This window comes from Podarcis bocagei (assembly GCF_964188305.1).
Source record: "Podarcis bocagei genome assembly, chromosome: 4".
NCBI lineage: Eukaryota > Metazoa > Chordata > Lepidosauria > Squamata > Lacertidae > Podarcis > Podarcis bocagei.
In genome coordinates, this window is record NC_138128.1 from 66180656 (window position 1) to 66197339 (window position 16684).

General features: G+C 45.3%; 1 protein-coding gene and 1 long non-coding RNA gene across 14 annotated transcripts in view; one reads left to right on the forward strand and one right to left on the reverse strand.

Moving 5' to 3' along the window:
• The window catches only part of EXOC6 (exocyst complex component 6), a gene marked incomplete at its 3' end in the record, with an annotated part of 92166 nt that extends 77818 nt beyond the window's left edge, over positions 1 to 14348 (forward strand). For 3 of the 13 annotated variants that reach the window (XM_081192174.1, XM_081192177.1, XM_081192172.1), the window contains 3 exons: positions 11211 to 11323; positions 12405 to 12416; positions 13131 to 14348. In XM_081192174.1, coding sequence (XP_081048300.1) covers positions 11211 to 11323; positions 12405 to 12416; positions 13131 to 13260 — 255 coding nt within the window. Of the gene's footprint in view, positions 1 to 11210; positions 11328 to 11554; positions 12383 to 12404; positions 12417 to 13130 lie in introns of those variants that run through there. The other 10 variants (XM_081192168.1, XM_081192178.1, XM_081192176.1 and 7 more) reach the window with 7 other exon arrangements.
• LOC308586002 lies at positions 13883 to 16425 on the reverse strand. Its single transcript, XR_014007710.1, has 2 exons — positions 16338 to 16425; positions 13883 to 16290 (listed from the first exon to the last, which is right to left on the reverse strand). It is a non-coding gene; the product is annotated as an uncharacterized lncRNA (long non-coding RNA).
• Positions 16426 to 16684: the final 259 nt, after the last annotated feature.

Below are 16684 nucleotides of genomic sequence, written 5' to 3' on the forward strand. Positions count from 1 at the left end.
GATATGTTCCATAATGTGCTGCTGCAACCATTTTCCATCATGCACTGGTACTTTAAAGTCCTTTAAAGAGCCAATTAACCAGAGAACCTCTGTTCCTTAATGGCGGCATAGGAGGCTTTTCGCCAGGCAAAGTGCTTTTGCACTCGGCACCTCCCTGCCTCCCACATTTCATGCCGGAGCAAGAGCCAGGTACCGAGACAAACTGTGAGTGAGGCCCATTCCCCCCAGTCCCTGGGGGGAATTTGCAAGGGTGATTTACCCTCTGTCGTCCTTGCTTTCTGTTCACCAACAATTCCCCCCACTGTCATGGGAGCTACCTCCATTAAGGCAGGTGGGACCGGAAGCCCCAACCATCTGCTACTAGTACAATCATGGGTGGTGCGTGGAAGGAGCTCCCTCTCCCACTGCATATGATCCTCCTCCATTCCATAGCCATGCTTCTGTTGATAGTTCAACTATACCCCAGACCTGTTGCAAGAAATTTCCCTCCCATGATACGGTCAAAAGGGATTATTTACAGATGGCGTATCTTTTTCCATAGGAGGAGGCGGGAGCTTGAGTTATTGCTCTTTTTCCATTTGACATTTATATCGATAGTATAGTAGTCAATTTAGAAGGGCTTCATTTCCTACCTGTTTTCTCTTAGGCTACTTTGAATTTATGCCGACAATATGATTGTAGTGTCCCACTCGCCAACGGGCATCAGATGCCTGCTTGGAAGTCTTGGGCACTTCCTTGTGTAGGTGAGCAACTTGTCATAAATTATTATTATTGAAAGTTCAGTCTGTTTACCTATGCCAAGCTTATGGTGAGGAGGAACAGAATACAGGAGAGGTTAGGATGGTAGCTGTAAAATGTTGGAAGCTAATCCCTCTCCCTCTGCTCAGCATTGAACAGTTCTGCATTTAAGGCGAGAGGGTGGTGAAAATGTCAAACCATTGGAAAGTAAGAGAATGAGTCCTCTCTCTTCCAAGTATTATACCAGCCTTTTTAGTGAGAGGAGAGGAACTGGACAGGAAATATCCCTGACATCTCCAGGAGGTAGAGCTGGAAGAGACAGTCTCCTTGTCTGAGGGCTGCTGCCAGTCAGTGTGAGCGTAATTGAGCCAGATGGACCAATGGACTGACTTGGTATATAAGGCAGGTTCTTAAAATGGAAGCAGCTGCTCATAGCAAAGCTCTGACCGTTTGGATTAAGAACATGCCAGGAACTGTTCGCAAGGTTGACAAGCTGTGTTTTGATGGAGCAAATCCAAAAACAAAACAAAACAAAAAAAACACCACCAGGATTGCTTAAAAGCTCATGATTATGGCAAGCTTATAAATTCGTTCAGCAAAAGTGTTTGCTCTGCTTATGAATAATCCAAGGGCCGACAGAGAACCCTTCTCCCAGAGCATCAAAGACACAGTAACAAAAGCAGATTGAGCCATAATTTTGTTTCATGCAGACCTGGGACTTTTGAAAGACCATTTCAGATGCGGCTGAATGTGAGAGATCTTGAAATCCAGGAAATCTTTTCCTTATTTTGATTTCAGACTCTGAAATCTTCAGTAACTCTAAGACGAATGTGGTCAGAGAATGTGTACCTGTGGTTTAGTAATTTAGCCCATTATTTCCTGTTCCTCCTACAGTATGTAGCATTATCTGCCACTTTTGTTGCATTAAATTGGACTTCACACTTCCGTTACCTTTTTGGTGTCTTAAAAGAATAAATGCACGAGAATGTGCCTTTCAGGTTTAGCTAAACATTGTTTAGGAAAGATGGACACCCTAAAACCTCATTTTTTGATTATGCGAAACATGCCTGCATATAATGCCTTTTTTCTAGTGTCTTTCAAAGTATGTATATATTGTGTGTGTTTCCTTTACTATGATATTACTTGCCCCTCTATTCTTGTCCTTCTCTAGCTGTCTGTCTTGTTAGGTGCAATAAGAAAATGAATCCTGAGAGGACAGATAACATTAATTTTCCATTAATTGTCTTAATTTTCCCCACCTTTTCTTTGTCTGACATACCATTAATGCAATGCTTTCCTTAGAAATGCATTGAATTTGAGAGGAGTAATGAAGTTGCAGCAGGCTCCTTTCATCTATGGAAAATGATGATCTTAACGTGCACATCTAGCAAGTCATCAGTGGTTGGATCCAGAGGAAGTTAGTTGTGCTTTAGTTCTTCCAAAATCAGTGGGACTCAAGTTGTTATGAGTAGTGCATAACTAACTTCCTCTGGATCCAACCCAATGCATTTAGCATATATTTAGGCAGTTAAGGACAGCCACTTTTTAAAAAAGCAACTCCAAGTAAATACTTTAAAGTTAACACTGTGTCCCAGAGCCAACATTTGCTAATGTGGAAAGGCTCAAAATTGGGAACTAGTGTAGAGCACAACCATGTTAATAGCACATATATTCACACTAACTAGATCTGTGTGCCACAGTCTGGGAAACAATTAAGACAAAAGTTCAAAACACTGACATCCCCATAAACAATTGTAAGCTGGTGTATATATTTTTGGCAGATGTATCTGCCTTTTGATTGGACTTGCCCTCAAATTCTTTTCCTGTTCCACCTTTATATTAATTACAGGACTTAAATCTCCTAGGATTATATGCCTCTACTGTTTCAGTGGAAATGAACATGTACACTCTGTTTCCTCTGATGAATTCTGAGTCACAGTAGCATCTTGAGCCAAATCAGAAAAGATTACAGGCATTACGTCATGTACCTCTTCAAGAACACAACTACACACACACACGCACATACACACACACAGTGTCTAATTTACAAATATATAAACACACACACACGTATGCATATTCCCACACATTCTCTCTTACACAAACACTCCTATATTGATGTATGTTTTTGTTATTGCTGGTTTTATAACTTAAAAAACCCCCAAAAAAACCCTTTGGTTATCTTATTATGGAAACTCAATTGAGTTTTTACTCCCAAAGATGACCAATAAATATTAATATATATATATTTCAATGGCCTCCCCTGTTCCCTGTCCCTACTGACATTCTTTTTTTAATAGATTGTTATACATATCCAGTCATAAGCAAATTGAGTGTGTGACTTTCTAGCATCTTGTATATAATGGATTACTGTATAGCATACAGTAATTTCTCATACTTAATTCATTCAGATGCATTATATAGCATACTTTCCACTTTATCTTTTCCTTTGTGTTGTTAGATTTAAGCAAATGCATCTTATTTTTATTTTAAGCGAGGTAAAAAGTGAAGTGAGATAACAACTTGCTAGATCCTATTGAATACCTGGATGCTGTAACCTGGACCTTTCCACGGACATAACTGCAAAATGTCACACCAATCCTAGATCTAACTGTGAAAGCTGCTCATTGAAATGAGAATACTAGATACCCTAGACGTATATGCCTATTCACTTGTGAGTAAGCTCTATTGAATGCAGTGGGACTGACTTCTGATTAAGCATGTATACGATTATACTGGTAAAGTGTATTTTCCCTAATTCATATAGCAAATGAATAGAAATAGTTCTGCTTCATTTTCTAAATTAGGTCTATGCATTTGACGAGTGAATCTAGGCTTTATTACACTTGGCGCGCGCGCGCACACACACACACACACACACACACACTTGTGTGTGCACACACAGGCTGGGCGCCTCAATGGTGCCCCTCTGAAGGCTTCACCAGGGCAAAAATCCCCGGCTAGCGTGCCCCCACAGTAGCTTTACTAGCGCCTGATTACAAATCTTTGAAATCCTTCATGCCCAGTCCCCCTCATCTTAACTCCCAGAACTATCCTGTTAAAGAGATATTTTAATACCTGGGTTTTATTGTGCCTAGGGCTAAAACATATGACATATTTTTAAACCACTGTATTTACTATTGACTCTGAAGTCTAATCAGATGACAACTACATAGGAAGTCTGGAAAGCTAATAGCAATTGCAGGTGTCAAGGACTTGAGAGTTCAAATGATATATATGTACCAGTAAACCACTTTGATTATCTTCTGCAGCCTTGTGTGGACAAAATAACTAATGTTACTGCCAGCTGCCTTTGAAACCTCATACCACAAACAGGAAGGCATGAAATAGTCATGTTAATAGTGAGTAAAGTGAATCAAATCTTTTGTTTGTTTGTTTTTGGAGAAGCTGTGAAGGATGGTTAATACCCTGCCTTTCTCTGCGTATTAATGTAAGCTGAACTGATGGAAAGGTTCTTCATATCAGTCTATGAGGAACAGATGCAATTCCCACCATACAGATGCTCCTTGAAATGGCTTACAGGCACATATGGGAGTGATGCTGCCTCCCATCCCATTGCTTGTCTTGACGGTGCATTGCCTGAGTGCCAAATCATATGCAGGTGACCAGGACATGGTTGCAAAGACTAGGTCACCAGGCAGCTCTTGCCCACCCACAGCATACAGTATACATGCTGTCAAAGTCCATTACGCACAGCAAGGTGCGAAGCTGAGAGTGAGACAAAGAATAAGTGTGTAATAGCACCAAGCAGCCATCCTGCTGTCGCTGCAGCTCGCTGTTCTATCTGCACCATCTTCACCCGGGAGTTGTCCCAACATAACCCCTGAACCTGCCCTCCGGAGGGGAGAGGGAAGTTTATAATTGGACTGCTTATGTAATTTGCTTGTGCGTGTTGGTCTTCCGCAGCATGTAAAGCTGTGGCATTCAGAAAAAAAGAAACTTTCTAGAATTAATGAGGCTGCTGTGTAACCTTTCAGCTGAGCATAGGATGCGATTACATCCTCTGCCGTTGCTTACTCTCCTCCTGCTGCTCCTCTTTGAGGCTGGAGCTGATGCGATGGCGTTGAAGGTTGTTCCTGTTCATATAGGATATGTACCAAAAGCAGAAAATACAGTGGCACATGCATGCCATTCAAGTACATCTATTTTGCTTATCTATATATGTTTTCCATATTTATATGGTCTGTTTGGTTATTTTCCACAAAAGGGAGACGCAGGATACACACTCGGCATCCTGAGAATTCCCAATTTCCTTTTTCTTTTTGAAGCAATTTCCCCATTTTGGGTGGCTGCAGAAATTTTCTTGAAAGCATGTGGGGATAATTGGTCTTTTCTGTGGTCCGGGGGCAAAGCTTCAGCGTCCTGCCTAGCTCCCTGCTCTGTCCCATTACTAATGCAAACAGAATTGTGCAAAAATATGCCCATTTTACAGAATGTGTTCTGCTTCTCTTGATGCAGAATGCGTGTGATTTTTTAAAGGCTGGTTTTTGTATGCCTACATGTTGTACATTCTACATTTCCTAAGAGTGTAAACTCTAAGGAACAGAGGGGGACTTCTGGGTAAACATGCATAGGATCCTCGGTTGTCTTTGAACTGGATGTGAAAGTAAGTGTCATTTTAAACAGTGGAACTATCTGAAGTATTTTGAGTAGTGCAGCTTTAATGTTTCTTGCATAGATCTTGATAAATCTGAGGAGTGGTACCTGCATTACTCTTCAAATAGCCACCCTGCGCAGTCCACAGTCGGCCTGCATTATATCTGAATGGATATGTGTAGTTTTCTTTCAAGAATACCCAAGGATGATACATCAGGATAGTCTGAAGTGTGACACCCCCCCCCCAATTTGATTAATCAGCCTTCTGCAAAACATTTTGCCAATGTCTACTTGGATACTTGGAGACGTGGTGCAGTAGCTAACACAATCATAGAGGCATGATAAAGTACCGTATTTTTCGCTCTATAAGACGCACCAGACCACAAGACGCACCTAGTTTTTGGAAGAGGAAAACAAGGAAAAAAATATTCTGAATCCCAGAAGCCAGAACAGCAAGAGGGATCGCTGCGCAGTGAAAGCAGCAATCCCTCTTGCTGTTCTGACTTATGGGATAGCTGCGCAGCCTGCATTCGCTCCATAAGACGCACACACATTTCCCCTTACTTTTTAGGAGGGAAAAAGTGAGTCTTATAGAGCAAAAAATACGGTATATGGGAATATGCTGCATCAGTATCCCAGGAAACGTCACACACTGTGAATGGTACCCTCTTTGGGTGGGGCTATAACTAGGCAGACAGGGCTACCCCTAGACATTTTGCTGCTTGAGGCAAAGGGCAAAATGCCCCCTCCCCACTTTTCCATTTACAGAAGCCAACTGGACTAGCAGTTGCATTTTATTTTGATACTGGCAATGAGATGGTGCTCTTTGCCAAACACGAGGGCGCAACAGGCTAGTTATGAGTGTGCAGGGCGCCCATTGCTTCCAGTCTCTGCCACCTGATGCAGTGGCCTCATTTCAGTTCTGCCTAGTGGCAGGGACGGCCCTGCATGGCAGGTTCCATTGTAATTTTCTCCGTTTGAAAACAAAAAGAGCACAGGCACTTCAGTATGCCTCACCAAAATAAATCTGGTGTTTGGTTGAGCCTAATTAGCTGCACTGTTAGAAAGCGCTCCAGAAAAAAAACTGTCACTGCGCTAATTAGTCTACTATAAAAACACACCAAGAAACACATTAAAGGGTGGGACAGGCAAATTGGTTGAGGTGCAAGAATGGGTGGCCTGTTGTGCTCGTTACCAGATTGTGCATCTCTATGACTAGATGAGTAATGTTTTAATTTAGAGATTGCCAAGGGAAGAACTGAAAACAGGGGGAAGTCATTTGCTATGCCAAAGCTTTCCATTATCCAGTGCACTGATTTGATCTATCTGAATGATGAAAAATACAGAAACCCACTACATTAATCAACCTGCATTAGAAAATGGAAACATCTTATTTTGCAGTCTCATGCCCGGATTGCTAAATGGAGAGACTATGAAGTCTGAGATACATTGCAAGAACCGAAATTTTAATTCCACAGCAGGGATTTTCAGGTTTGCTGTTGAATTAATGTTTCATATTGATTTCCAATGCAAAATGCTCTTAATACGGTTTGTAGGACAGAAACATTGATGGCTGTACGATTTCGCTCTTTATGCTCCTGCTGTAAGTTTACACAGAAAGTTATTCCAGAACTTTGTACTGTAAACTGAGCCAATTGTATATGAGCAGCATGTGAACCATTTATGTAGGATATCCTACATCAGATTAAAATTGGAAAGTGATGCTAGTAAAGTGAGTGTCACCAAATTTCAAAAGGGTTTCATGGCTGAGAGTTTCTTATGGAGCTTCTGTGGGCAAAATATTGGTTTTGGTGATAGATATGAAGACATTACCATAAATTGATTCTTGGACATTTTCATTCGGACAAATATTATTGAGTAAAACTTTCCTTTCTTTCGCCTTTGGGTAACTCTGGTGAAAAATTGCATGTTAAGTAAGATGTATGCTTCTGAACTTGCTTTTGTCTTCTGAATCCTGAATATGATTTTATTTTATTTTTACTGATGTATACCAGCAGTTTTCTTGAGGGTTTTTGATTCATCAGCATACCACGCTTTGCTTCTTCAGGCCATTTTGTGTGTTTTTCTTGCCTGTTTTTAATTTTTTATTTTAAATATGAAGATGCACTACCAACAAAAACGAACTCCTGAGTCATAAGCACCTTATTTGGAAGTAAAGACCCATTAATCCCAATGCTCACTTCCAGGTCAGTGTGCTTACTATCATAGGCTGAGTAGTCCGACCAAGATGAATAGTGTCAAGAAACCTGTTTAGCATGTGGTGAATGAAATTCTACACTCTGATGCTACACTTACGGGTCTTGCTGCTCAGCAGAAGAAATGTCTTACACATGAAATTGCTGTTCTGTAGGGTCATGGACAAATCCAGATTAGTCCTGGATTTTGCTCTTCTTAAAGCGAAATCCAAGGACACCAAACATGATTTATTTACCCCTTCTGACACTTTAACTATACTCTCCTACTTCTGTTTTCTAAGAGTAGAATAGGGGTGCAATGATGGGTGATGATGGGTAAGAATAGTAATGATGGGTAAGAAACCAGGGTCTGTGAATTAGACCAGGTATGTAGCAATCAGACTTAAAGGTTTATTTGGGGTGGTGGAATGACATTTCAGAGCTTGCAGTGTTACTGCTCAGGCATGGGCTTCCCCCTCTTTCTATCATCACCACCTCAGAAGTGCCCACATTCATACTAGTTAAAACATGTTTGCATACATGTGTCTTTCCTTCAGACCTTGCAGAAAAGGGTAGGGTTGGCATGCTATGGAAATGCAGGGCTCGTTTTCCCTATGGTTTCTGAAGCCAAGAGGTTATAGGGTAGGATGGGGGAGGTGATCAGGAATGAGGAGTTGCCCACTGTGGCCAAGAGAATTCAAATGGCTCAAAGAAGGTTGCAGATGGCTCTGCCCAGCTGAGGTGCTTCCCTATGTTGTCCTCTGACCCCACTCATAATTTGGGACATCTCTTATTTTTATAAATTGGTCTCTGAGGCAGATGTGGAAAAACTGCACTGGCTTGAAGTTCCATCTGTCCTACCGCGCAGGGCACAAATAGCAAGAGAGAGATGTGAGACTCTGGCTTTTTAGATAGTGTCTGCCAGACTGAAGCGTGACTTGTGACAATAATCTATGGAATGGCCTGTTTTTAGGAAAACATGGAAATAACCGGCCTCCAGTGGGAGATGAGCTGGAGGAGACTTGTGAAGTCTCCTCTCCCCTGACTCTGGACCTCATGAGGGATAGGCAGTGCTTTAATTTCTAAGCAAAGGAGAAGCCGGGCCTCAAGTCTAGCTGGAAGCAACCTCTTGTCTTTCATCCTTGCCATCTATGGTGGACTATAGGAGCCAACTCCTAGGGTCCATGTGGGCTTCGGCCCCCACAATAAAATATTTGAGGGGGCTGGGCTCCCCCACAGTTGATGGGCATTCCCATTCAAATGATATGTGTGCACTGCGTCATGTGATCGGTTATGTGTGGTGGGGCTTACCTGGGCCCCCACAATATTTTATTCAAATTGGCACCCCTGCAGTGCACTCAGGCTTTGCAGTCAGTGACAAGGGAAGATGGCACCCTAAACAGGTCCCAGGACCGCTTTGACTCACTCCTCCTTCATCCCTGCCTGGGCTCCCATGAAACTCCAGGTGTAAGTTAAGAAGGAAAGTCCCAGCCTTGGGACTGGAGGCGTGGAAGGAGGAAAGCCTTCGCAAAGTGTAGCGGGATAGGGTAACCTCTAGCCTGCCTCTACCCTTAGCTGTTGGACCACGCTGGCTGGGGCTGATGGGACTTGAGCATCCCTGGTTTAGTGAGACAGTTCTAGCGTCAGCCTTCCCACGTCCCCGGCCGCTGTCTGCTTGGCATCCAGCGCCGCTCATCCTTCCCACTCCTCCTCCTCCTCCGGAGGGAACTGGTTTCGAGTTTAGGCGGCTGAAGAAGATTCCGCTCGACTTGGGAGGGCCACCGTGGGGAAACCGTGGAGGGCCTCAGAGAGACCGGAGCTCCTTGCAAATCTCTCTCTGGGAGTGTCAAAAAGCCCCCGGAGGCGGCGCAAGTGTAGGTGGCTGGGGGGACCCCGCCGTTCCTCTCCTACGCGCGCCTTCCTTTTGCCCCACGGTCTCCAGGTTAAGGCGAAAAGGAAATGGCAAACCGAGCCCTGATAATGGGCAGATGAATAAACGTGCGAGAAACTCCTCTTGGCCACTCCTCCCCACCTTTTCCTTGGCTCCTTCAAAGCCGCCAAACAACCTGCTCTCCAGAAACCGCCGGGGCTGGAAGGAAGACGATCCGCGCCCCAAGTAGCGAGTGAAGGGCTTGGCAGTTTTGAAACAATGAGAAACCTGGATCGGAAGTTGGGTTTAAGTGGCTTAGAGGGGATTAGGGCTTCAAATTGGCGGCGGGGCCCGGCGCTTTCCTGCGAGAGTCACGCCGCCTTTTAAAAGATTACGCGCAGATTTGACAGCAGCTCCGGCTGGATATTATGAGCCGAGCAAAGGCAGCTGGAAGGAGCCGGGGTGGAGGTCCCTCCCGAGGGATTTTATTTTATCCAATTTTATTTTATTTTATCCCGGCTCCTTCTGTTCCTCGCCTCCAGTTTCCTTGTGCCAGTACTTTAAATAAAGGCTACTTTTGAAGCGTGTTTTGGGAAGAGCAGGGCGCACAGAGGCATTGGAACGAACATTCATATTCCACTCAAACGCGTTTTAATTTTGGTATGAAAAGCATACCCCCGTTAAAACGAAGGAGAGGTGCCCAACAATTTTTCTGATTAACGAGTTTTTCGATTGCATTATCTGTGGAACTTGAGTGGTCACTTTCCCCCGTTTTAAGGTGTAAGAACAGCGTTTGTAAACGGAGGCTTTGTAAGGCGGAGCGCTGAAATGCGCGCTTCCCCGAAAGGGGTACTAAGCTGTGTTCTGTGTTGCAACAAAAAACCACAGCAGTGCCTTGTGGCAAGCTTAAAAGTACTCAACAAATGAAGATATTTCTTAATGGCGCACGAAGGTGTGGGAATCGATCCTACTCGAAAAATGGACATATAAACTTAGAGCCGCTAGAGGTCCACAAAATAAGGACCAATTTCTTTCTATTTGGTATGGTTTTATTGTTGTTCACATTAATGACACAGAGCATAGCCAACCTCCCGCCCTCCATGAATGGCTGTGGAAAATACGAAAAATAGAAATAGAGGCAGAGCTTTACATACTAAGGTTCTCTGGAAATGCAGCTCATCTTCCCCTGGAAAATGAGGGGTATCCAAGCCAGTGGGGTTTTTATTTGTATAGACATGTTTTATAACGCCTCCGTATTTTATCGAAAGTCTGGAGTGCATTTCTGAAGTCTCTCGGCCCCCTCTTGGTCTCGGTTCGTGCCTGTTTTCTGTGATTGACTTCCTTCTATGCTCGATTTTGCCTATTTACTTATTTCCCGCCTTTCACCAGGGTGGGTGGGTTATGCGATACATTTCGTGGCATAAACTGCTGTGGGCCAAAGCCCCGCTCGTTAGCATTAGCGGATGTTACATTTGATGACTCTCATACCATTAGAAATTGGTTCGAGGGGCTCTCTGCCTTGAAAAAACGGGGGATTTTTTTTTTAATGGCTTGCTTTAAAACGACGAAAGAAGCATATTTCCATTTTTTCGTTTGCTTTCTTCCTCCCCCCCCCCCGGGGGGGGTCGTGTTGTGCATCTTGAGCTGTTCCTAACGCGGGATGAAAGTTGGTGGTCGAAGGAGACGGGGTAAAGTCGCCACATCCATTGGGAGCGAGAGGAAACTCCACACCCCAGAGGCCCTTAACGTCACTTTGTGTGTGTCCCCCTCTCGCCCCCCCCCCACTTCAGCTTCTGGATCTCTTCATGGTGTGGGATTGGTCGACTTACCTAGCAGACTACGGGCAGCCCAGCTCCAAGTACCTGCGCGTCAATCCAACCACCGCCTTGGCCCTCCTGGAGAAGTGAGTCACACACAGCCCTCCTCCTCCTCCTCTAGTCATCTCTGCAGGCGCTATCAGGAGACCAATGCCTTGCAGGAGAGCGAATGCTAGGACACCCCCCCCCCCAGGACACGCATAGGGAAAGGTTAGGTTGTAACCCAAATGCGTGCGCTTAGGTGCCGCCTGTCCCTTTGCAAACGGGGAAATGCTTCTTTTGGTTTTAGCAGCTCCATCCGGATCTCTGGTGATTAGGACTGCACACTATCTGCATCTTCCCGCTTAGGAAATTTGCCCATTCTAAATTTCCTTGGACGGACGAGTCCCCTTTCATTGGCGCCCCCAAACGAAGCCCACGCAAGATGGCAAAGTGTGGGATGGATCTCGGAGCAATTGGTAAAAGTCCTAATTTGCAGGACCTTTTGGTTTAAAATTATTCCAAAAAAATGTAATTACTCTTTGGGAGAGAGAGAGAGAGAAACAGACAGACAGAGAGAAACCAGCAGAAAAAAGCCAACACAAATGTGACTAAACTGCAGTATTAAAAATGATTCTTTTCAGTATGGGGTCTTTGCTTGCGTTGCGCTATGCAAAATTCCCATCACCAACCCCCCCCCTTCAAGGAGTCCACGTGCTTTGATTTAACCGGATAGTAGTTGATCCATTTGATCCAGTGTGCCCCCCAGTGCAGGCAGGCCTTGGCTGAGGATCTAACCTTGATCGAGAGGGAGAGGGAGAAAGATGGATGTCTCCACAGTCTAGCTGTTCCAAGGATCGCGGCAGCTGCCTTGAAAATGGGAAAGAGAGGAAGGAAGGTGCAGTCCTGGGCAGGCTTCACCTGGGACTACGTCCCTCTGGGCTGAATGGTACTTACGTCTGAGCAAACCTCTTTAGGTTGAAGCAGCGAGGCTCTCTGGAAGCTTCAGCCTCGCCGCGAATGCGGAATAGCAAAGAGCGTTTAGGACTCAAGGCACACCGCTTGCAGCTACACCCTGAAATGTAAAGGCGTTATAAATATTTAGCTGTACCTTAAACTACCCCCTTCCTTTCTAACTGTTGATTCGTTTTCTTTCTTCCCCCCTCGCAACGCCCCAACGTTTTGCAGAGTCCACAGAGGGTATGTATTTTTGTACTTTTTCGGTTTTACTTCTTCTGTCACTCCGAATTTATTCCTTTTGGTATTGAACCTCCCAAGGTTCCGCTTCGAAGAGATTAATAGGAAGGCTGACTAAAACAAACAAATAAACAAAAAACAACTCAAGCCAAAGTGTCTTAATGGTTACAAGTAGTGGCCCATATACGAATTACAATGAACTACATTCTGTTCCTTGTACAAGTAACTTAAAAAACAACTGATTGTAACAGAATTCCCTTTGATTCCATGGATACTTCCACACATCTATAATATTTAGTGTAGCCTCCATCCCCCATTAAAAAAAAAAGTCATGTGCACTGGAAAATCCCGCTTTGTCATCCCAGCTCAGAATTTTCAGATTTGGAAAACGAACTCAGGTCCCGGAAAGTTTATGCCATCCTAAAATATTTTTTGCCTTAGAAGTTCACGGGGGTCTCTGTTGTTTTCGCCTAGACTGCTCTTTACGCCGTTCCGATTGGAAGAAAATCGGATTAAGTTGGTGCCATAAACTCGGCTGCTTGAGAACCTCAAACGTTCCGAGCGCGCCGTTTTTTGCGCGTTTGGGTGGGGGGCTGCGGACATTAAACCCTTCGCATTGGGAACGAACGCAAATGAGGAGGAAATTTGGGCTTCTTTTGAAAACGAACGAACTAACTTAAATTCTGTTTGTTTCCTTTTCTCCCGTTCTGCTTTCAGAATGAAAGACGTGAAGAAGAACAACATCTTCGCCCAGTTCAGGAAGAACGACCGCGACAAGCAGAAGCTCATCGAGACGGTGGTGAGGCAGCTGCGAGGCTTGGTGAACGGGATGTCCCAGCACTCCTGAACGCCGGGCGTTTCTGGAGACCGGCGGGCGCAGGCCGAAAACTAAGCCTGCGTCTCCCCGGTTAGGGTCCTTGCTCCATGGACAACTGGAAAAGATGCTGTGAAAGGGACCGGCCTATGGAAATAGCCGGAGAGAACCTGAGCGTCTGCACTGCTGTCAATTAATGCTATCTTAACAACAACAACTTGTAAAAGGAAAAACAAACACACACACACACATACATTAGTAGGGGTGGAATAGGGCTGTATATTTACCAAGGCAAAATGCCAAATTGTACATGCAACAGTGGGATTGTAAATAACTTTCTTTGCGGTCTGCGGGCAATGCCTCAAGATTCCCCCCTCCCCTTTTCCAAAGGACTTGGTGGGGGTGAGATTGCCACGAAATCCGCCTTTGCTGCTCCCTACACTAACCCCGAGGTCATGTTTTCCCAAACAAGGAACTTTTTCTGTTTCAATAGTTGCCTGTCTCTCTAAATATAAATATAAATAATATATATATATATATTTACACACACTCTCCTGTATTATTTGTAAATTATTAGCCTTAAGTGATCCAACAGGTTTTCTATACCAGATTTTTTTCTTTTCTTTTTTTGTAGTGGGGGCAAAAAAGGAGAGGGTTTTCCTTTTTTTTGTAGAGAGCCTTTCCAAACTACCTGAATCAAGACTCCGGCCTTGGTGGTCTTTGAACAACTGGACTTTTCTCGGGTATTTGAGCGACGGGACTTTTATATACAATTCTTAAACCCCCGCGGCGCCCCCCCCCCCTTTCCTCTGCCTGCGTAAGGGATAAGGCAGCGCGATGCCAATGTTGTGCGTGTAGTTGTGTAGGTAGGTCTGTGTGTGTGTGTGTCCATCTGGGTGTTTCTAGGACTAGCTATTCCCCACCCCACTCCGTCCCCCTCAATTTTCAACTTCTGCACTGGAGCAGCCTCGTTCGAAACGCAAAGCGAATGTATTCTAAATTCCAAAAAACCCAAATGAATCGAGGGACTTGCATAAAGAATGTATCTTTCTTTCCTTCTTTTCATGCGCTCCGTGTATTAAGTTATTTGGACAGTCCCGAATACAGTAATATAAACCTTACCCTCCCTTTGGTGTGGCTTGTTTCATTTTTTTTTTCTAATGGGGGAATGCTGCGTCTCAGCCTGCTGGACCTTCTCTCATCGGGGTTTCGATCAAACGAATCTCTTCTTCTGACTTCGGCTCAGGCACAGTCGAGATCGTCCGCGCCCTCGGATCTTCCTGCCTGTCCAGGCGGCCTCTACGGTTTGTGGGAGCAGCAGCCGCGATTTCAAGGAGTGTGCAACCGGGGAAGATCCCCCCCCCCCAGCCAAGTCCACCAGCCTTGGAGATGCGACCGGAAAGTCAGGGCACCTCGGAGCATCTTGCTTATTTTCCCTCTCTCTTTTCTTCCCACTCTTTTCTCATTAGAGGAGACAAGATTGAAGCTGCATTCAATCGTGCATTGTTTAGGGAGGAACTCTGGGGGTGTTGGGTTGTGCCTTTTTTTTTTAAGGAAGGGATGGGGGCAGCTGCCGGGAGGATCAATCGGAGCCGAAGACAGAGAGCTGTCGCTTCGGGTTTGCTGGCCAAGACCGATGGCCCCCAAAGGGCATGGACGGGGCCAGCCTGGCCTCACCCTCGGAGGGTTTGATCTGCCCGGCGACAAGGCCTCTGCAGCCCACCTTTCCTCATGAGGCAGCCGGGTAAGTTCTTTTGCTTCTTAGCGAGGGAGGGCTGCAGATCTGGCTAAAAAGGGGGCCGGTAGCTTGCTGCTGAAGTTCCAGCAATTTGGGGGCGGAATTGGGAATGAGAGGGTCAAATGGACAACGAAGCTATTCAGGGCAGATCAAAGGAAGTGCCTCTTCACGCCGCGCAAGGATGAGCTGTGGAACTCGCTTCCACAGGAGGCAGCGGAGACCTCTATGGCTTTAAAAGAGGACTAGACAAATTCTAAGTTGCCCGTGGCAACTAGACATGATGGCTGTAGCAATGCTTCTCAGTACGAGTTGCTGGAAACCACAGGAGGGGAGAGAGAGGGGTCTTGCGCTCGAATACTGCTTGCTGGTTTCCCACAGGCATCTGGTTGGTCACTGTGAGAACAGGCTTTCGACCAGGCCCCTAATTGCTCTTATATGCTAAGGACGCGCCTGTAACAATCTGGGCTTTGCAAAGACTCAACGAGCCAACAGAGCAGCTCAGGTCGACGGGAATTTGGCCTTCACAGTCTTGGGAGACGTGATGAGCGGCCCGCGCGCTTGCTTTGCGCCAAGCCGGGCACCTGGAATCATTTCCCGGTTCTTGACAAATGCAGCAAGGAAACTGGGGTGTGGGATAGATGGATGGAGAGCCAGAGTGTCCCCCTTGGCATTAAGTGAAACAGGGAAAGGTGTTCTTTGATCTTGACATCCTGCAAGAACTTTGAATGAAGGCGGAGACCCGAGCTTTAGGCATCCACAGGAGCTGGCAGGCGCTGCAGCGGGGAAAGAGGCACCAGGCACTTACGCACCTCGGGGGGAAAGTGGTGCAGCTTCACTTCTTCAGCCCCCCCCCCCGCCCCGCCCCGCACGCTCCAGCACAAAGGACAGATGCTTCTGTGATCTGGATCTCTAAGGGGCAGCCCTATCTGGGAAGTAGAAAAGACGCCTTTTTTTTTTTTTTAAAGGACCAGTATTGAGAAAATCCCGTAGCATTTCCCGCTAATGTCACTCGTTAGCCATTCTTATGGGCACCACTGGGACTAGGAAGGTGATTTGAGATAGAGCCTCTTAGCGGGACAAAGCCGGGGTCTAAGTATTCTAAATAAATAAGTGCAAAAAACAGGGGACGGAAGGGACAGAACTAAGCAAGTTCAGTGAGTACGGAACTGGGCTATTGGGAGAGAGGATGGGGTGTGCGGAATGGACCCGCGTGTTTCTGGTCCCGCTTGGATTGGACAGGAAAAGAGAAACCGACCGTGCCTTAGGGTTCAAAACTAGTCGCTCAGGTCTTTCAGCCTGAGGTTCTTGTCACCGTCTAAGATGGCCTTTCGCCAATACATATGAAAAAGGCGAAAAAAATAAATCAGATGGCCTTTCGCTCGTCGCTTGTGGCCTTCGGGTCTTCTCTCCGCAGGCCATGTCTTTGTGGTCTTTTCGTTGAGGGACTTAATAATAATAATAATAATAATAATAATAATAATAATAATAATAATAATAATACAAAAGCAAGTGCAATAAACCTCTACAATATGCATTAAAGGCGAGATACAATGTGTGTGGGGGGGGGGGAGGGGAGTCACCAAGCTGCTTACATGAACTTATCAGCGTTCAATTCCCTTACCGCTACTGTTGCCACAAATGCAACCTAAGACCTTCGCCCACGCAAGAGCACGTGTGTCGTGTTATTTCCTCATTTTAAGTTCCAGCAAATTAGCTGGA